Below are 22,869 nucleotides of genomic sequence, written 5' to 3'. Positions count from 1 at the left end.
CCTCATCAAAGAGCACATTTCTTACATTTGTGGAGATGAAGGTAATTTTTCATTTAATATTTTATAAATATAAGCTACAAGGCATCTTCTTTAATCAGGAGAACTAAACTCCTAAATTACAGCCTTATAGAATCAGAGTAATCAGTTAAATGAAAAAGCAGAAAATGAATGGTAACATATTTACTGGCAGTCTAATTTTGAATGCCTTGTTGTTATTTTCAAATATGTGTGTTTCTCACACATGTTGATTTTTAGTATTCATAATTGCTCATTTATTTTTTCCTAATAAATATAAAGGGGTAAACACAAATATGAAATGAAGTTTTTGCATTTCCCAAATCTAAAAAGAATTATTTTGGATTAAAATAAAAGCAGAAAATTACAATATCATGTTCTCTGAGTGCTATAACAATAACTATGATAATATACTAATTATATTATTTACAATATAATTTGTATAATTATGTATATAATAGGCTACTTAATATTAAAAACAAGCAGTCTGTGACTTTACTTATGAAAATAAAGGCAAAAAAATAAATTTATATAAACTCAACTTCTATTTACTTTTCTACAACTTAACAAATTGTTAAGGACAGTGATCTAGATGGTTTAATTTAATCATTTCTAAAATTGTTAATGTGGCATAACTCACATCCATGTGTTACCCAAATTATCATTTAAAGCACAATTTTATAATCTTTCAGATGATCACTAGGTAGGTGTAGAATAAGTATGTGAAAGAAGAAAGCCAGATGTTTCCAAAGTTTGTAGGAAGCCGTGAGCATCACATGGAAGAGTAGAAAAACAACTCAGCATAGAAGATGTCTACAATGCAAAGTATTGCCTAACAGTCCAGTTGTAAGACATATTTGAATGAAAATTTCTTAGCCTACAATGATTTATAATTTCATATTTCTTGTCCTGAATGTGCTTCACGAATTACAAATTATAATTTAAAATAAGTTATTTTAAATGATCAATCTATTGCAAATTGTTTATTTTACCTATTATTGTTTAACATTTGTTCTTGGCAGTGTCTGTTGGTAGTAGCGATGGGCAGATGGTCTTCTCAAAATGCTTTTAATTTTTGCTGGTCATCTGAAGTACTAATTTTCCTGCTATGAGACTTGCAAAAGAATCCTTCTAACCTCTCGCTTTTAACTCTCAGCCTTAAATAAGGTTGTAGTTCATTTTTTAAGCAAAATGGGAATGAAGAATGGAGGTGTAATACCTAGGGTAGGGCTAACATTTAAATAAAACAGTAATTATGGTTAAACATTGTATCCAGGCTTCTAGATAGAAAAAAGGAAAGCTACTTTGTTTTACATCCACCTGAAAACCCGGTATGAGAAGAAGGTGGACAGGACAGCGTACAAAATGCCCAGAGCATCTTACCTGAAGACCTATGGGACCAGGAGGTCCTGGGAAACCTCTTGCACCCTCATCACCCTTTTGTCCAAACATCCCCTGCTGACCTCGGGGACCTGGCTCACCATCACCCCCCTAGAGAAGAGCAATGACAATGATCACAAACCGGAAAAATCACAATTCTGATACAAGTCATCACAAAAATATAGCCATTTCTAATTTAATCAAAGCTGGTCTATTTACAAGGAACCAAGTAAAAAAGATTAAATGTCCATTATCTGCTGCAAATGCACCACTGTTTGTTTGGTTCACATTCTTTGTTTCTGGAGCATGACTGAGTTTGATTTTCTCATCTATACCAAGTAAAAGCTGTCTATCAAGGGGAAAATAATGTTCAGAATTTACTACAAATTAAGTACTTTTTAACTCATTATTCTTTTGAAATGAAGTCATAACATTTCTTGTTTATAAAGATCAGCCTGGTTAGCTATATTAGAAAATTTATATTTGGCTCAACATTAGACAGACATAGTTATAACCACACAAAATCAACTGGTTATGTGACAGTTCATAAATTTAATCAGGGAACCATGAGGATATAAATTCGCTGAACAAAGAGAAATACTTACAGCAATTCCAGGGGCACCAACAGGACCTTGAAGACCTGGAGGTCCAGGAGGACCCTGTGGTGAGATAAAAATCAGTAATTTTGAAACTGAAGCCAGAAGAGCCTCAGCTATAATAGTGCAGAACATTTGATTGATCAAAGTCTATTATGCATCTTTCTACTTCTATGGAAAAGTCTCTTGCATTTGGAGCCATCAACCATTATTTATTTTACTTCTTGAGACTCAGACTTGCCTATTTGTAATCAGCTTTAAATTGGTAGTTATCAAAAGCACTCTCATCTGTAATGCAGTGGATATTTAAAAATGGATTTTTATGCTAACACAAATCACATTGAAGTTTCACATTTAAAAAATTTCAAAATGCCAGATTTCTTTAATGAGATATGTATGATTCAGAAAGAGCACTTAAAAGATCTATCTATACAATATTTTCTAGTGAATACTGGGGTAAGGATTCCATACAGACAGAATATAGTGATACACAAAAATTTAGAATTTCCTTCATATGAAAACACATGCATATGTGTATGCATATGTATATGTATATGCATGTATGTATGTATGTATATATTAAGTATACCAAGCCTCCTTATATTGATACACAAAAATTTAAAATTTCCTTCATATGAAAACACATGCATATGTGTATGCATATGTATATGCATGTATGTATGTATGTATATATTAAGTATACCAGGCCTCCTTATTTGAGGAATAGATTTCAATAGGTTTATGAGTCTTACATGCATAAATATTGCTTCTTAACTGTCTTTTTTTACATACATAACTACATACATTTTACATACATAACTACATACATTACTACACTACAAAAGATCCTGGCACTAAAGAAAAACAGTCATTGGACTATATTGTTCATCACAATAACTGCTATGTGTTGGGAATAGTACTTAAATGTTCCAAAAGCATGGTTCATAAACCATTGGGGTACCTGAGGCATTTTTAGGTTTCCATCAGGTCAAAATCCTTTTTATAACCACACTAAGACACCATTTCTCATTAAATCACAGGGATATTTGATGCAAGAGCAATGAAGGTAAACTTGCTGATGACTTAGTCTTATTGTGAGACTTTTAGGGTTAGAAGTACTGTGTACCTTAACACATAACTTCAAAAAGAGGTTTAATTAGAACTGACTCAATCTCAACTGAATAGTTGTCAAAGAGATAATGTAGTATGGATGTTACAAGTAGGTAGTAAATACTACAGAAAAATATCCCTGGTCAATAGCCAAAAAACAAAACAAAACAAAACAAAACAAAACAAAACTTAAATGAATAATTCCACTCAATAAGAATTAGGAAACTCACGTTTTCTCCTTTGTCACCCTTGCTGCCTTTCTGTCCTGGTTCACCAATTTCGCCCTGTATTGGAAAGAGTTGAGTTAAAGTTTATCCCTAATATGTCATGCCTGCCGTTGCAATTGTCATCACTATCACCCATTATTAAATTTTACTTTAAAGTAATTCTATACTAGTGTTTCATGTCACTGTTTAACTTGTGAAATCTGGGGGCGCCTGCATGGCACAGTTGATTAAGCATCTGACTCATGATCTGGGCTCTCATCACGATCTCACAGTTCATGAGTTCGAGCTCCACATCAGGCTCTGAGCTGATGGCGTGGAACCTGCTTGGGATTCTGTCCTTCTCTTTTCCTCTGCCCAACTTGTGCTCTCTCTCTTTCTCAAAATAAATAAATAAACTTTAAAAAATGTAAAATATGGGTTTTCTCTGCTACTCTGTTTCTAGTATTGATATAGATTGATATTGATATTGATATAGTAAAGATATAGATAACCCAAAGTCGACTGAACTTTGAAGCATATTGCAACTGGATTTTTAATTCACAAAATCAATTTTATCTGAAAAATCACCACCACAAGCTGATAATGGAAGTATATTAACAAAAATATAATTACATATTAATCAAAATTCTTAGTTAATTAATTACTTCTTTATCCTGGTTTTCCAAATGCTAAAAATGTTGCACATTATCAGATTACTGGCTCATAAATTGTGTTATGGCATTTCACAACATTAGAAAACACCTTAGATACATACACGTAACAATACAGCTATGCATTTAGAATCAAAAGCTTAAGGGGCGCCTGGGTGGCTCAGTCGGTTAAGCGTCCGACTTCGGCTCAGGTCATGATCTCACAGTTCGTGGGTTTGAGCCCCGCATTGGGCCCTGTGCTGACAGCTCAGAGCCTGGATCCCGGTTCGGATTCTGTGTCTCCCTCTCTCTCTCTGCCCCTCCCTTGCTCACACTCTCTTGCTCTGTCTCTCAAAAATGAATAAATGTTAAAAAAAAATAAAAAATAAATAAAAAGCTTAAAATCTTCATTTCTATGTTTGGTAAAAGAAATGTCCAGTATTATCAAATAGGAATGTAAACTATTGTTTTTTGTTTTTTTTAATTTTCTTAAATTTAACCTATTTTAAGAATTTAACCTATTTTAAGTCTTCTTTTGCAATATCCAAGACACAAGGGCAAAGCCTATACAAGCAACGACTTCAATTAGTTTTACATTTAGTTCAGAAACACATATTTTTTAAAATAAATAAGCAATTTTGCCATGTGCTATTTTTTCTCTCTACCATTTTTCTTGTGTTCTCTTTTTTTGTTTACATCCAACACACTATTTCCTGGATAGATAATAGTATTCAAACTGTAAATTAAAACCTTTGAGCACATGGAACATGCATGAAACTTTGAAAAAACTGTCTTGAGATTTGGCATCTAATCTTCAGAAATATTAAATCTAGGATTCTTGAGAAAAAACTTGCATTTTCATAGGATGTACTCATATGAACGCAGAATACCAACCTTGTCTCCATCTTCTCCAGGCGAGCCTGCAGGCCCAGCAGGCCCTGGGAGACCCACAGGGCCTTGGACTCCATCTCTCCCTGCAGGGCCTTGGGGACCTTTTTCTCCCTGTATTGAAAATCCAGCAGACCATTACTCTGCTGTAAGAAACCTTTAAGTTAGCTGTTTATTAGGATTTTTAAGTATAGCTGCAGCAGGTCATACTCTGAGTTCCAAAATTGACAGATAAATTATTTAATGTTAGCAAGTAGAAAATATTTTCAATTAACAAATGATGACACAAAAGATACCTACATACTTTCCTGACTAAGAACACCATCCTCGCTAACTGATGAGGGAACATGAGGCAGGCTGAGGGGTAAAACACAAGTTGGTGCTTCCCTGTCCGCCCCCACCCCCCACCCCGCACCCCAGGTGGGATCTGTGTGATATTCCTCAGACACTCCTGGCTAGCCAAGAACAAAGGAAAGGGGTTTAAGTGCTTGCCATGGTGATGTGGGAAACTAAGGCAAATGAAAAATTAAATTCCCTTACTGCCCACAGCCCATTGACAAGCCCTTGAAATAGGCAAAGTGACCTCTCTCTAGGAGCTCAACTCAAGGATCACACTCTGCTAGGGACAAAAGAGAACCTTAGCTTAACATTGTCCCAACCTCCAGGATCCTATAGTCAACTTCCTTTATCTCAACTGCACCAAGATGTATACGCTGGCAATCATACTCCAAGCTTATGGTCCCATGATATACATCTAAAGGGTCTTGTGACTGAGGTTTTATTAAATAACAATAAATTGTATTTTCCTAGCAACAGTTTGCCCCTCAAGGTCCTGAATACCTTGCTTTCAAAATTCCTTAGAGACTTACTCTATCCCTGACCCCCTCTCAACCTGAGGTGTATAATGAGTTACCCGTCACCACACCATGCAGCTCTTCCTGCCCACGGGTCCTGACCCCATGCTTTCATAAAATCACCTTTTTGCACCAAAGACATTTTCAAGAGTTCTTTGTAGGTCATTGGCTCTGGAGCACCCCACCATCACCCCAAAACTTCATCACTAACAATTAATAAATCTCAGGCTATGGCCCACAAAAGTAATTGAGAGTCAACTTAGAATTTTTCCTTCAAACTCACATTTCCTAATCAAGCATTGTATATTGGTAAATCAGATGCTTGATGTTTATGAAAATTCACTGAGCTTTAACTTTTTTTTGGTGGTGCTACTGAAATAGCTGGGCTCTGAAACAGGCCTAAGAAATCATAAAATGCATTTTCCCATATAACCAACTTTTTGCTTTATGCATCAGCTTTTTCTCCTTTTAACAAATGCATCATGGATTTTCCTAGATTTTTATATTTTAATTCACTCCTGCCTTTACAGATTCAAAATGATAAGGCTGTTAGCTTTGTTGATTTTTTGACAACGGCAATATTTTCCTATTTTTAAAATACCTCTATTGTGCAATTTAAGAAAAAAATAGTGCCTTGATAATGAAGATGACATCTATTTTCCATTAAAATTTCTTTCAGAGTATAAAGTAAACTATCTCCTAAAGGTCAAGATTTCATCAATTTTGCAGAAGGTATATATGGCTGATTGTTCCCAGTGGTTCTCTCTGCTCTCTTGTTTTATAGGCTGGGAATCCACAATTCTTAAGCTCCTGCCTTTGTGTTACCCTGTTCCCTACCCTCCTTCCCTTACCACCTCCTGTCCCTTTACAATGACTAAGTTTTATCTGTTTTATCTCTTGAATGTATTTACTTTACTTTATCTCCACCACAAACACCTTATCCCAAGATACTATCAGCCTTCCTTTGAACAACTGAAATAACATTTTTCTTTTCTCACATCTATTCTCACCTCCAAACTATTCCCCATGCTGTAACCAGAGAGACAATGAGATCATCTTACCAACATTCTTCAATCAGTTTACTTGTTTACCATTCCTAAGATATAGACTAAGCTGTTAGTGCAGTCTATCATTATCTATCTCCTCCTACCTGCCCAGCAGCATCTGGCCTTCCCCCTTGCACTGGCTTTCTAGAATTCCAACTCCCTCTAGACCTTTTTTCAGTTAAATCTGATTCCGTGCTACTCCTGTCACTTTGCCTGAATCTACCTAGTTAGACCCTTCCCCTAGATAATTCCTCCTCATCTTTTACATTCTACCATCAGTGTCCTGTCCAAGGAAATGCCCTGATTCCAGCTCCATTCTGTTACAAGCTGACTTTTCCTTCATATCACTAGCCACAGCTTGTAATTATACATGTACTTAGTGGTCCTTTGCTTATTATCTAATTGCCCCATCAGGCAATAAATTGTGTGAGGGCAGAACTATGTCTGTTTTTGCATTCCATTGCATCCCTCTGGCCTGTGGCCCAGAGTAGCCATTTAAGGAATATTTGTTGAGTTGATTACTTACTGACAACAAAAATAACAAACTATCTATAAAACAAAGTTAACTTGTAAACCGATTTATTAATTTCTTAGATTCCATATGACCTGGTTTCTCAAAACTTTCCCCAATTATCATGCAAGACATACCCCTGGTGTCACCTTGGAGACCTTTTATTTCCTTTAAATCAAATATTGCAATATCTCAAACCTATTTATACTCCAAAAATGTGCTGTGTTATTCACAGGGAACTTCACTATTTTAACCACATCGCTGATTCAGATACTTCTCCTTAAATGTGGATTTCTTTTAGAGCTTGAACTCCAAAAATCAATTCTTTTATACGAGAGTATCCATAAATAAGACACATTAATTCTTACCTGCCTTCATTATAGTACACATGATTGCTAGCCAAGAATCACCTGCCATTTATTTCTTCTGATACTGGTCTGTGTGGAGTCAGGAGAAAATCTTTCAATTGCTCTACACCACACTAAATTTAGATTCTTCATTTACAACTCTGCAAGATGACAAACTCTTCCTCCATTATGTATGCATCTCTTGGCCCACAGTCTACGGGACTACCAGAAACATCATCCATCTCTCCTTAAGCAGTCTTTATTTCATCATTTCTACCCCTTTGCTAATATTAACAGCTGAATCTTACCTTAACATTTTGATAGAAGCAGATACTCATCCCCATGTCCTTTCACTTGGCATGATCTTGTATTTAGCCTGTACCTGTACCCTATTCACAGAATCCATCCCTCCTTACTCAAAAGTCAATTTATTTTCTGGTTATAATCCACCCTTTTTTGTGACAACTCTGGTCCACAAACATGATGATGATGGCTCACTGAAGATTTATTATCACAATTCTACAAAGTAATTTAGAACTACCATTTCATCTAAACCTTACGAAATACTGTACTTATCTTCTTTTCCTGGGTTTTGGGAGGTTAAATAGCTTAACCAAAATCATGAGCTAAACAAATTACAGACCTGAATTCCCAGCTGAATTCTGATTGGCTCAGAGTTGGCAGCTCTAGTCTACTCTGACACCCTTAACTTCCTCACTCTTCACTGATTCTTTTCTTATTATTGGTTGTGGATAAATACATGTGCAGCATAATAACAAGAGGCAATGCATTCAATTCTGCTTGTATTTCTACCTACTGTCCCACTATTTTTTAGCCATATGGCTTACTTGGGTTGCTCTACATGTACCTATCCCACTTCTTTATCAACTGCCTTCATTTGAACCCCACTGTAATTATCTATAAGAATTATCATGAATGCCCAACAGACCAAGTCCTGTTCTCTCATTTTCCTTCTACTCAGCTTTCAGTATTCGTGGTTTTTTCTAATATTCAACAAAGGATACTTTTTAATCTCTCGGCCCTCATGATGATGTGCCCTGGATATATTTTCTAGCACTCAAGGACCTTTTTTTTAAAGCCATTTTATCCACATTTATGAATGAGTTTGTTTTAATCTTGGAGGATGAGAATTTTTTAGGAAAATTTATATGATTAAATCAAAAGCAGAAACAAAAACAGAGAAATCTTGACAAAGAAACGTAAGCCTAATGAACAGACTATAGCCTATAATCACTTAAAAATAAAAATTTTAAATCCAATAAATATAAGATAAAATAATTGGTTAAATGTTTTCCATCTCATTCACTGTAGATCAAAATTCAAATTACATGAGAAGAGCAGCCACTTTCTATGGGTTTCGTTTACAGACTTTGGAAATATTGGATATGAACTTGTAATACAAGAGGAGTGAAAAGTGCATACTTCTAATATAAAGCAGCAAAGTATAGTTTTAATCAAAACTCCAATTTTATTTTTTAAAAGGAGCAAAATCAGAAGCCTTTTACATTCATAATATCCAACTCCCTCACAGGTCTTAGAGTTTCATAAAGTGTGGGAAAATGTCATCTCATTTAATTGAATTTGAAATTTTCTCTATTATAAATATAAAAAGAGGTGTGTTTATATGCCAGGCACATATGCAGAGAGAAGGCAGTGGAGTATGAAGAACTAATATCCTTGAATAAAAAGTAATAACTTGTGCAGAATGGCAGTATAATATATTTTCTCCTTGAAATTACTTACAGGAGCACCTTTCTCTCCAGCTGGACCAGGAGGACCCTGGGGTCCTGGACGCCCTGGCAATCCAATTGGGCCAGCTGTACCCGCTGATCCGCGTTCTCCTGGTGAGCCCTAGTACACGGGGAAAAAAGGTATTTTATTATTAGTGATGGGAAACTGGCTTAAGAATCACTTATTTAATAGTAGAGTCTCATAGTATAGTAAATAATGTAAAGTCACTTTTAGACAATTCAAAGATCTCAAATAGGAATAGTTGTACTATTTGAATGATTAATTTCTAGCCCCAATATTAAGCGCAGATATTGAAATTAGGAAACATTGATATAAAAATTTTAGTTTTTAAAGCTTTAATGTTTACAAGTATCTTTTTTTTTCATTTAAGTGTTCAAAATGGTTCACAATGCTTTATGAAACACGAATCCAATAAATAACTTATATGATTTACTCCTGTATTATTACGGATTGGCAGAATACATTTTCTAGACTAGTATTTCTCAAAGCAATTTCTGGGCTTCACCTCAAACTTGCTGAATCATAATTTCAAAGTCCTAAAAAAGAGTTCAGAAATTGTCACTGCATTAGGCTACAAATATAATTTTTTACATAATAAAGTTTGATAATCACTATCCCAGAGATTGGACTTTTTCCCAGAAAATAGGTCCTTAATTTATCTTAGAGTCTGACAGGGATCGTTGGGTTTTATTATGAACACTGACAGTATAATTCATATAATTAGGTATGTCCAATTGAGTTTCAAAGAAGATGCCATACATTTTCAACTAATTTGCTTAAAAAATACCTAATATGTAAACTTAAAAAAATAACATGTAAGACATTTAAGAAATCATTATTTAAAGAAAGAATAAAGGAAATGCAAACATATTTACTAAGTCATGTAAAGCTCAAGTTAACCTATTTACTATTTCCAACTTTATTTAATGAAAAATTACAAGAACGTTGTCTTTGGATTAGATCCCTGGATGGATGGCTAAGTTATAATTTGCCATTTTCTTTTGTGATGGAACTAAATGTGAAATATTAGAAAATATGATTACTAGCAGTTTTCCTTAAAATTAAGATATTTAGATAATAACATCATTTCAAAAATCATAGAAGAAATGACTTATAAAAGCTGGAGAATACAATAGCTTAACATTTATTTTCTAACATTTTACTTCCCATATAAATGGAAATCTTTTTATTATACAAATATGAATTATTGACTTTGTTCTAATTTATATTTTATTAGGTAGAGAATCAATTCCGTATGAACACAAGAACAGTGATAATAATGACAACAGTTTGTATCGACATAGTGCTTTACAATTTACAAAGCCATTTCACATTCATTTTGTCATTTTTATTCTCACAAAAAAACCCACTGAGTTGACAGAAGCCTTAGCATGTCAGTTTTAAAGGTGAGACCCCTGTGGCTCAGGGGTCATTTATCCTTCTCATAATCATGTAGCTAGTCAAGGGGAGCCTGGAGGGCTCAGCTGGTTAAGCATCCAACTGTGGATTTCTGCTCAGGCCGTGATCTCACGGTTTGTGGGTTTGAGCCCACATTGGGCTGTGGGCTGACAGCATGGACCCTGCTTGGGATTCTCTGTCTCCTTCTCTCTGCCCCTCCCCCACTAGTGTTGTCTCTGTCTCAAGATAAATAAGCTTAAAAAAAAAAGAAAAATCATGTAGCTGGTCAAAATAAATCCTGACCTTGCACTCCTTGTGCTTTGTCCACAAAGCCACCACTGTTTCTCTCTACTGGTGATATCAGTGACTCCCAAGGGTTATTTAATTGGAATTTCTTTACATTTAGTGCCTATTCAATTGTATCTATATAGTCAGTGATTACAAAAGATTACAAAAATATATACTACTTAACTTCCTGATATGATTTTTTCTAGCTAAATTCACAAGGTACAGAGAATAGTTTTTATGTAGCCAGGTATCTGAATGCTAAAGCAATTAAAAGGAATTAAGAGACTATAGATTTGAGATTATTGGCAATAATCTTAAGAGTGCCACTAGAAAAAGTGATTTTGTCTTTAATTTTTTGTTTGTTATAGGACTATTTCAACCAGTGTTGTAGATTTTTTAATTACAGGGTATCTTAAATTTAGGAGACAAATAATTTGGAGAAACTACAAAAATATGGTGAAAGAAATCATGAAATTTAAGCTTGATATAAACAAAAAGTGACATTTTTGAGCTATAATAAGTATATATTTAAAAACAAACCCAGAAATTGTTCCTCATATTGCATAATAATTAATCAAGAGTTGTTTGAAAATTAAATTTTCACCAATTACATATTTCAAATACTAAAGAAGAAACAATTACAAAGGAAAATTGCAGTTTTTTAGACAATAAACATCTAGCCTCTGTAAAAATGTTTTTGAAATTCAATAATATTAAAGAATATATATACATATATATGTGTATATATATATATATGTATGTGTGTGTGTGTATATATATATATATATATTGTTTTTTGTTTTTTTTTTTTTAGAGAGAGAGAGAGAGAAAGCGTGACTGGGGCAGAAGGCAGAGGGAAAGAGAGAAAGAATCTTAAACAGGCTCCATGCTGCACGAGGCTCAATCCCAGGACCCTGGAATCATGACCTGAACAGATATCAAGAGTTGGACACTCAATCGACTAAGACACCCAGGCGCCCCTGTTAAAATATTTTATGAAAAAAAAAAAGTCAACCTCAAGTGGCATAAGTATTAACCAGGTGGCATACTTTGGATGAATAATTTCAGAGGCCAGTGCAGAAGAAAAAAATAAGAGTAGAGTCCTCTAAGTATTTTTGCATTCAAGAGGTACTGCTCTAAAAGTGAAAGGAATATAAAGATTTGTCTCTACTTATTAGAGAGAGGGAGGTCAGAAGCAAAGTCTGGAGGATAAGGTTGAGGGCAAGGCGGAGGGAGGGAGAGACAGGTAGGGAAAGGAGGGAGGAGCAGAGAGAGAGAAACAGAGACAGAGAGGAGGAGGAGAGAAGAGAGAGAGAGAGAGACAGAGAGAGAAGTAGGTGGAGGAAAGGAAGAGTGAGGAGAAGAACAAGAGGAATAAGAACAAGGACCATGAAACTGAGAGAAATAGAAAGGTGTTCTTTGAATTACAAACAGATAAAGATAAAGCGCTTTTTTTTTTTGTAATAGAAAAATATCACCAGAAGACAGTATATAATGTGACTCCCGAAAGATAAGTCTCTACTTATCTGAAACACTGGTGCAGACCACATGACCGCATTACATTTCTGCTTTAACATTTTACTTGTAAAATCTCAGAAAAGGATTACTACTCATTAGTGTTATCAAAATCTAAACTAAGCATCCAATTTAAGTGCTGAGATATTTTATTTGTAATTGACTGTACAAAAAGAGATGCAATTTTGATTTGTCAGGCCATGAAATCTTTCTCTTTAATTCTGTTTGACATTAAACCCCCAAATGTTGGAAGACTACCCAAAGAAGATACCATATTAGACTGTATTGAGGTCGTCAAGTATGAGACTAGAATGATAAGAAATTCACTAGGAAGCAGAAACTTATATTTAAAAAATGTATTATTTTCCAGTTATCGAGCCTATTAAGCAATTATTGTGTTATTTACTCTGTATATGCAATATAATTTAATTCCAATATAGTTTGCTTATTTTTCAGATAAATACTGTAAGGGCCTGATGTGCCATAATCCACACAAAGATCTTCCTAAGTACTGAGTACTTCATAAATAGTGTTAGAAAAAAAAAAAGAATCCTTGATTGATTGTACCACTATAATTCAAACATACTGTGCTAAATCTTAATAAATAGGAGAAAGCCATTTAAGACCACTTCTACCAGAATGAGCTCATATTCATTGAACATCCTCTAAAATGAGAAAACTTCAAAGAATATGACAATGCTTAGGTCATTCATCTTAATAGTCATTCTCTGCCATTCATATAGTTCATTTAAACTTTGTTAATCATTAGAATCTTTGCTTCTTGTCACTGTTACAAGCTTTTTTTTGTTTTTGTTTTTGTTTTTGTTTTTTATTTAACTTTCAAAACCAAAGAATTGTTTTTAGTTTGGAGAATTATTCAACACATGTGTGGGACTTTTTCATTAGGTTCCACCTTTGATTTTTAAAAGCTAACTATTCCTTCTTATGTACAGAACTCTATAAACAATTTGGATTAATGTATCTTTTTGAGAATGTATTTATCCTTGATCTCCCCCCGCCCAAATACTCATACACACATACTCAGAATTTTTTTACTTTAGATTTTAGTATTGTAATGTGTAAATTATTTTCTCCTAATATATCATAGATTTCACTGTCCCTCTAATACAATATGCCTGCTGTTACCTCTGAATGGTTGGTCACACTTACCTTCTACCTTGGAAAGTCTTTGGTCTGTACTGTTTAAAAATTCTAGCCATTCTTTAGGCACAGGATGACAACTGTCTTTTCTAAAGGTTGTACTATTCTGAGAATTTAAAGCATGAAACATCCTTCTAAATGTTTCTTGCACAACTTACCGTAGTATGCTAGGCTTTCTACCATTATTTTCTGAAGGAATAAACGCACCATTTGGCATACTGAATTTTGTTCTGTAAATATCCCTATGATTTCTTCATCAATACTTCCAAAGCAGAAAATATTTACTATATGCATCAAATAATTATAAGTAACAGCAATAAATGTAAGAACATGATAATAGAATTAGAGATATGCACTGGTCTTTCCATAAAATATATGAACATAATAGATATGTTGAAAATTTTGGGTCTAGGGGCACCTGGGTGGCTCAGTCACTTAAGCGTCTGACTTCAGCTCATGTCATGATCTCACAGTTAATGAGTTCCATCCCTGCACTGGGCTCTCTCCTGTCATCACAGATCCTGCTTTGGATCTTCTGTTTCCCTCTCTCTCTGCCCCTCTCCTACTTGCGCTATATCTCTGTCTCTCTCAAAATAAATAAATAAACTTTAAAAAAATTAGGATCTAAATGTTTTTATGTGTAGTCAATAGAAACTTCCCAAATTTGCAGGAAAGAGAGAATCAATTGAATATATATTTTATCTAGAAAATGTGGTATTACAATTAAGAGAAATATGTATTTCCTTAACTGGATACGTTATGCCAAGAAGCTATATGAAAATAATGATTAGCCTTACTTAAGAAAAGAATGCTTACTAATTTTCTACCAAAGTCTGTTGAATATTTAACATTAATCAAATAAAATGTTCATGTACATCAAGTCAAGAAAGAATGCTGATTTGGATCAATGACAATGTGTACCGTTTGTAGATATTATATGCTATTTTTTATGGTGAAGCTTAACTATTTTAATTACTCCCTTGGAGCATTCATAAGATTAAATTTCAGATTGCCATCTTGCTTGTAGAACCTGCATTAAAATTAACAATAAAAACACATTACTTTCCTGCAGTTAAAATATTGCTTCATGATCTTGTCACAGATCATTAACTTTGAAACAGTAGATGAAAACAATAAGAAGAAACTATCTGGATGTATATTTGTGCCCTAAAGTACAACTGTGATTTCTTTTTCCATTAGTTATTTCAAACATTCTATAAGTCTAGATATTTCTAATAACAGCATGCTCTGCAATGATTTTGTTTTATACATCTGTAAATGAATAGTGAAAATCTCTGATGATACCTACCTATTAAGCAAATGGTCTTACAAACTTGCAAATCTTTTCAAAATATTCCCAGGCCAACTTTTAAAAGAATAAGCCTTATGAATCGCTTAGTCCCAACTGAATCATTGGAGAAATCTCATCAAAAAAAAAATGTAAAACCAATATTAAAAAGAGAACCTATTTACACATTCCACAAACACATAGTTAGAATCTACTTTCTTCTGACACTGACTGGGAATACAAAATGTATTAGGGTAGGTATCAGCCCTTGAGAAACGTTGCAAATGCATTTTTTTCCATAAAGGGTAGACATTTATAGTGATAGAAATTATTACATAGCTCTTTAACCAGCTTAGGTAAGGAACAGAGGGCTTTATAATTGTCAGATAAATAAAATTTTCCGTTTAAAACAAATGCATTTGGGTTTCAACATAGATTAAATTGATAAGTGATCAGCTCCACAAAGGTAGGATTTTTGCTTATTTTTTTCACTGACCTCCAGAACTTTGAACAGTTACTAGAACATAGCAGACCCTAAGTAAATAAATGTGTCAGTTGTATATGTGATCTTTTTCCTTTCCAGCAATGGAGCCACTAACATTCCCATCTTGAGCAAACTGACCAAGCACTCAATGGCTCACATTTCTCACCAATAAACTGGGGACAGAAATAGTTTGCCTTGAGGTTTTTGTGATGCTTCATGTGGTGATAGCTCTAAGTTTCTTTGAGCAATGTCTGTCCTAAGGTATAAATGCAACAGATCTTAAGAGAACTGTCCATGAACATCTATATATTTCAAAAATAGATATGCAATCTCAAAAGAGCGTAGTGGTAAAATTCAATAGGGAAAGAAAAAAAACTAAGGTCCAGAATTTTATATGATATATTTAAGGTTATACTATTAGAAGAATGGTAGAGATTTTTCCACAGAATAATATCTTTAATCCTAATTTAAACTGTTTGTATACTTATGTTTTACATCAATGGTGAATATTTAACACATCAAAATTGCTTAAATGGAAATAGCTCACAAAAAAAGGGCTAAATGGAAATAACTCACCAAAAAAGGGCTAAAAACTATAGAAATATCATTTTCCCACTCATTATTTCCACAGCAATGGGAACATGGCAAATTAAAAGTTTTCCAAAGGCATTCAGTAGTTGTCTTTTTGTTTTATTGTTTTCTTTGCTATGCAAAAGCAAAGGCAATAGAATATGTTGACTTGCATGAATTATAATAACCATAATATCATAAAATATTGTGATTTTAATAGTAAATATTAATCACTACAGGTCACATGTTTTCAGTTGAAAGGTGAACATTTAGCTGCTTTTAAAAGGGAGAATTTTACATTTCTCGATTTAGTTACCTTTCTTTAACTTTATGTTAGCCAATCCTCTTCTGCAGCCCTTTCCCCTAAACTTTACAATGAAAATAAAACAAGAAGCAATAGTATCAGTTTATGTTCTTGGAGCAAAGAGAACAGTGGTTATTCCTCTAACTGTTCAGACGCAGGAGAACATCCAGATAAGCATTTCCTGTTATTTTCACTGGGTGTTTCATATTCTGAGGAACGTTTGTAAAGTAAACAAATGTGGTAAACAGAGAAATGATCTCATCAGGATCCAGTTAAAAGGCAGCCCACTAGAGAGGAGTTTTATAAGAAGAGAACGCTAAGATCCAGGTTATACGGTACATCTAAGGTAACACTGTTAAAATAAGGGTAGAGATTTTTTCCACCCTTTTTTATTTAAAGCATGAACACAAGTTTTTACAAACTAGAATAATTCAAGTAGAAGGAGGAAAAAAATCTGCCCTTTCTTTTAAGGCAAACTTGACCTTCACGGCAAAAGGAGTTTGAGGAACCCCCAAACTCCCCAGATTACACATGTTGTAGATCATAAAGCCAAAAATTCAGATAAAATATCAAGCATTACCAGAATATAAAGCATAAATACTAAATGATTAAGTCAAAATCTTGCAATATCTCAGTCTTTGGCCTCTAATCCCTACCATCTCTATCCTTTGGTCATCCCTGATTGGATGTCATAATAACCTGTTATTATAAACTATAATAAACCTATATAATAAACCTATTATAATAAACCCGGATTCCAATAGAGAAAATGCGCTCTATCTCAAAAAGTATGGTATATGATGAATTAATCAGTAGGTATAATCCTTTTAAGAATTTATCTATTCCTTTGATTGAGGACTAGGTAAAAGCCAGTGAAAAGAAAATTCTCTGGAATTGGGTGTAGAAAAAAAAATTAGACAAAAATAAGAATTATGATAGGAAACACATGTAAACTCCTAAGAAAGAGATGACAAGAAAAAATAATAGCACACAAAGAGGAAAAGAAGAGTCGGAATTATCAGCAGATAAAGGTCATGAAATAGAAATCATAGGAAAGTATGGATGGCACAATTTTGAAATCTTGGACATTCACCTTTATAAGCTATACGTCTGGCCCCTTCTCATATATACTATCTCCACATTAACTGCAACCATTCTCAGGGGGCAAAATGTGGTTGTAAGAATGTAAGCCTTTTATTAAATGCACCATTCTGTTTTAATCTTCTTATTTCTAGAGAAATAACTATTGGTAAGGAGGTGGTTCCATATCAGAAAAAAACATATATACAAGAGAGTTTGTTTAGGGAATACACTTTCCTTGATTCTCTTTTGTGAAAATATAAGTGGTAGGTACAATCTGAGAATTTACTTGCATAAGTATGTTTATATATTGTGTATTTACACAAATATAAAATGTTTATTCAAGTTTATGTTCAACATGTGAGAAAAATTCTTCACTGCCTTCCTCTCTTGTCACTCAGTCCTTGGTTGCTTTCTGCTTTGTGTGTGTTCATCAAGACATCCACTTAGTAAGTAAACCCCCTGAGATCAGAAAACATGCTTGTGCTTTGACTGACATCTATTACCAACTCTTGTGTACAACATCATGCATACAGTGAGCGGTTGGTTTTTGCCAAACTTTAAAAGCCCAAAGTCACAGCACCTGTTGGGATCATTTTGTTTATCTTAAGTGGGAACATTAAAAACTGTTTCTTAATATATTATCACTTCTGGTAGCACAACCTTTAGAAAATTTGCTTTCCATATATAAAACTGATTTTTATTTATAGCTACAATTAGAACATGGAAAAATCATTGTTCTCATCTTGTCTTCTTTATTGTATATTTTAATAAATTACTTATTATTTATTATGTTGTTTTATCTACTTCATATCTGTCTTCTTCAGTATACCATAAGCTATTTGCAGGAAATATCTATTTAATGAATCTATATAATTTTAGCTTAATAGACTGGCTAATGTATTCAGATATTTAATTATAGTTTTTCCATAAGAAAAGATGTATAGCAGTTTACAAAGAAGACATAAAATTTAAGAAAATATAAATAAAAAGACAAAGAAAAAGAAATAGGCAAAAAAATAGATAAGACAGTAACCTTTTATGGCAAAAGATAGTACCAACAATATTAGTAATCTAAAAATGCATACTATAGACAAATGTCCTTCCCAACTTCAGGCCATAATCTACTGATGGGTTATGAAATCAATTCAATGGGTCCTGTCCAACACTTAAAAAATTAATTATAATAAAATAGTATAGATAATATTAAAGCATATCACATGTACTTTTTTGATAGAACTGAATTTGGAAAGTTCCTAAATTTTGACCCTATGATTTCTGTAAGTCAAAGCCAAAAGAGAAATCAGTTTCACAATTCATAAGTTAAAAGGGGATGGGGAAGCTAGCTAACTGCTAAAGAAATTACAAAGATTTCTAAAGCTAGGAGTAGCAAGAGATTTCTTCTAAGGATATTCATAACGAGGGCCCTGCATCAAGCAATCTCTCATATCCTCAAACAGATCCCTTTGGTTGATAAAACCCTACACATCGTAGTTCCTCCAAGCATAAGCCAATGACATCACAGCTAGACCTTTCAGAGTTCAGTAAACCCGCTTCCGTAGGATATCATAGCAATGTGACAAAGATAACCCAGACTGTATTTCTGACTGAATGGATTATGAATAAAGAGACTGAATGTCAAAAATATTTATAAATAAACATATGGACACAAGGTTGGATGGCTGGCTATTAAATATTATATTTTGCTTTGTATGGATCAGAATACATAAAAAATATAGTGTATAAGGTACAAAATTGTGACATGTATGAAGCTTAAAAATCTCACTGTGAGCAAGAACTGTTAATTAATAAAACCCATACTTAAGGCTTTTAGTTTTAGTTCATCAATATCCTGTGCAATGAGGGAATTTATTTCTCTAGTAATCCAGAAATACACAGCACACCTAGGCTCCTTAAAAATTGCATTATAGGATTAATAAAGCTAAAGATACAATGGAATACGGAAAACATCTATAGTCATTAAGTATTCAAACTGTACGTCTGGTTAAGCAGTTTGATCTCACATTCATTCAAATTAGTTATAAAGACCACGTAAAGGAATACTAAAGCCAGTTAGCTCTGATGTTAACTTCTGTAACTTTCTTCCTTTGAACAAAATTATTCACAGCAGTGGAGAAGGGTCAGGAAGACTTGGGAAAATGCAACTGACAGAGAGAAGTGGAGAGAGGTGGAAAGGTACAGAGAGGTAGAGAGAGAGAGATAGAGAAAGAGAACACTTGATTAAGCAAATGCTTGCAGAGTGAGAGGCATACTTATCTGGAAATGAGTCTGTGTAATGTCTCCAAAGGGTTTTTGGCTTTTTATATCCAAAGGACCATGAACATGGATAGGTTGTTTACCTTCTCTAAACCTCTGACTTTTTGCCTTTAAAAATGTAATGATAATATCTACTGAGGTAGCAAGAATCAAATCAAATAAAATTTATAAAGTTCCTAGCATTAAGGTTTGAAAGAATAAACACTTTTATTTTAATATTTATTTTTGAAAGAGAGACAGAGTGCAAGCGGGAGAGGGATAGAGAGACAGGGAGACACAGAATCTGAAACAGGCTCCAGGCTCTGTGCTGACAGCTCAGACTCACAAACCGTGAGATCATGACCTGAGCTGAAGTCAGACACTCAACCGACTGAACCACCTAGGCGTCCCAAGAATAAACACTTTTAACATTGCTTCACTGCCCTTTTTTATTTCCTTTACCCTTCACATTCTTTATCCACGTTCTTTCCCACAGAGAATTCATCACGTTAATATTTTTTTTTCTTTAATATGAATAACTGCAAAATCCCATCCTTCTCCATTGTTATGAATTTCAGTCCTGCATTTACCATGACATGGTCAAAATCTCAAAGGCAAAGTTAGTATGAGATTGATAAAAACTCAGAACTATCTATTATAGAGTCAAGAAATTCTACAGGTTATTTTTACCCCTTCATCCCTTATGACTTAGAATTTGGCTGTCTCTCACCAAATGACCAGATATTTTCCTATGATATGTTGATGTCACCCATTGATCAACATTGCAAAATAGAACTTGTGATCTTTCTTGATAAATCAGTCACCACTCCTGATTCCTTGTGTTCACTATCAATTGCAACCTAACACCATAAAAAGTCTTGAACCACAAAAATAAGAATTAACATGAATAAATTTTCTGGCTAAAATATGATTTACATCTAGAAAATCAACAGTTTTCTTTCTTTTTTAAAAAATGTTTATTTATTTATTTTTGAGAATGGGGAGGGACAGAGAGAGAGGGAGAGAGAGAGAATCCTAAGGAGGCTCTGTGCTGTCAGCGCAGAGCACGATGAGGGACTCAATCCTATGAAATGTGAGATCATGACCTGAGCCCAAATTAACAGTCAGATGCTCAACCGACTGAGCCACCTAGGCACCCAACCTTTTTTCTTTTAGTCTTTTCATTTGGAATAAAAACTTTTCCAATCAAATTTCACATGCAAAAAATTGTTTTAGATAGAGTAATCAAGGCTTGGTTAAAACTTATTACGAACTAGAAGTCATCATCATGAACTTCTTTAGTACATTTTATAGCAATTATAGAAATAGCATAAGGAACTAATAAATATGAATGATGTCTTTAGTGGTTCCTCTTGATGAAAAATTTTCATTGGATGATGGATACAGAATTAGATATGTGAATTTATTATGGGAAAAGGTGTTAATTCAAAATAACTGAACTCACAGTGAGCATCTGTGGAACATTTCTATTAGCAAAATATAAAGCCTTTTAAAATCTCTTGTGACTGCTGAGAGGTTTTGGGTTTCCATGGGGAAGTCTTTGTTGTTGTTGTCTTTGTTGTTGTTGATCCTGACCAGGTAAAATTGCTCTGGGAATGGAAGGCAACACTAAGCTGTCATTCCTACAAGGACACAAGCTTGAGGTATCACTCAGCTTTCATCTTTCCTCACTGCCCACATCCAATCTTAGTAATAAATCCTCCTCTCCTGCCATCCCAGTGTTTGTGACATCCGCACTGTCCTTCGACTTCCCACTGGCCTTGTCACTGGCTCACTCGTATTATGACATTGATCACAGCTTTCATGCTCGAGTCTCTCCCATTTATGTTCTATATTATACACAATGATATTTTCCCTAAAATTTATTTTTTTTACTCCAAAAGACTGTATTTTTTTACTCCACTTGCTCCAAAAACTTCAAAACTTCAAATTACTGCAACTTACAACTTTAGAACTTCAATAATCATATGCCATATTATATATCTGCTCTAGCTTTAAATTATGTAAATACATAGCAGAGTGCCTGGATCCTAGCAAGAATTTATCAAATTTTAGTCCTTCCTCTCAAAGCACTCCCTTTAATAAGATCGGATATCCCCTAATGCCTTATCTTTTTTTTTTCTCACTCTTAAATGATCTTTCAATCTTCTGCACTCTGTGAAGCCAAGTTCAAGGGGCACCTCCTGCATGACCTTTTTTGCTGCTTTCTCTTCTCTGCCTCCCAACCTTGCAGAATTAATGTTTATTGTTTGTATGCCATTAGGCATCTAATCATTGACTGTCTTGCAGTGCTATTTAGAGGTTGGTGTGTTTCTTTTCGAAAGGGTTTACCTTAAGGTCACTTAAAGGGATATGTTCTATCAAACTTAATTGTATATAAGGAAGTAGGTAGTATTGCCAAATAAATGGTGTTAAAGCTGACTAAATAAATATTAGATTTTTATATCATATTTAATATATAATTATATATGCAAATACTTGTTGATTAATAGTCTATTAAAGTATATCTCTTGTGTATACTATGCAAATACAAATACAAATACATGGATATTAACTTTTCCAAACACCTAGATAGCATTATTTGATTGGGCCCTAAAACTAAACAATTTAATTCTTGTAATGGTGATTCAGGTTTCACAGATACAATAACTTGATCTTAAAAATATATATATATTCTAAAATAAAATCAGTTTAGAATATGAAATTCTGATTAAATGGATTGCATTGTGCTGAACATTTTGAAGATTCTATGCTCAAATAAAAACTTCTGTTGTGTTCAACTTTTGTTCCTGCTAGTGTTACCAGCACTTACTTATCAGAATATTTTAAGTGTTCTACATATTTTTGCGCATATAGAAGGCCAAATATAGTTATTGAAATACTTATTTTTCTTTTGAAAAAATCTTTACAATATGTCCATACCTACCTTAATCACTGTAATATGACATTTATGTGATCTTCAGCTTAAATATGTTAATCAATCACCCAAAGGAAAAATGCCATGTTCTCAGTATTAGTTATGCTATATACACTTCACTCCAATATAAGGCTTTCTGACAACTCAAATAGGTAGATATGGAATGATTACTGTCTGTCAGACACCATGCTGTGAATGTACTAAAATACAG

At 33.8% G+C, this 22,869-nt stretch overlaps 1 protein-coding gene across 2 annotated transcripts in view; it reads right to left on the bottom strand.

Moving 5' to 3' along the window:
- COL11A1 (collagen type XI alpha 1 chain) overlaps window positions 1–22,869 on the bottom strand; it is a 218,620-nt gene that overhangs the window by 43,478 nt on the left and 152,273 nt on the right. For both annotated transcript variants that reach the window (XM_049616699.1, XM_049616700.1), the window contains 5 exons: window positions 9,368–9,475; window positions 4,852–4,959; window positions 3,332–3,385; window positions 2,001–2,054; window positions 1,399–1,506 (listed from right to left, as the gene is read on the bottom strand). In XM_049616699.1, the coding sequence (XP_049472656.1) occupies window positions 1,399–1,506; window positions 2,001–2,054; window positions 3,332–3,385; window positions 4,852–4,959; window positions 9,368–9,475 (432 nt within the window). The remainder of the gene's footprint in view (window positions 1–1,398; window positions 1,507–2,000; window positions 2,055–3,331; window positions 3,386–4,851; window positions 4,960–9,367; window positions 9,476–22,869) is intronic.

The sequence above is a fragment of the Panthera uncia genome (genome assembly GCF_023721935.1).
Source record: "Panthera uncia isolate 11264 chromosome C1 unlocalized genomic scaffold, Puncia_PCG_1.0 HiC_scaffold_4, whole genome shotgun sequence".
Classification (NCBI taxonomy): Eukaryota; Metazoa; Chordata; class Mammalia; order Carnivora; family Felidae; genus Panthera; species Panthera uncia.
Note: the sequence above shows the minus strand (reverse complement) of the source record. Positions and strands in the feature narration are given on the sequence as shown.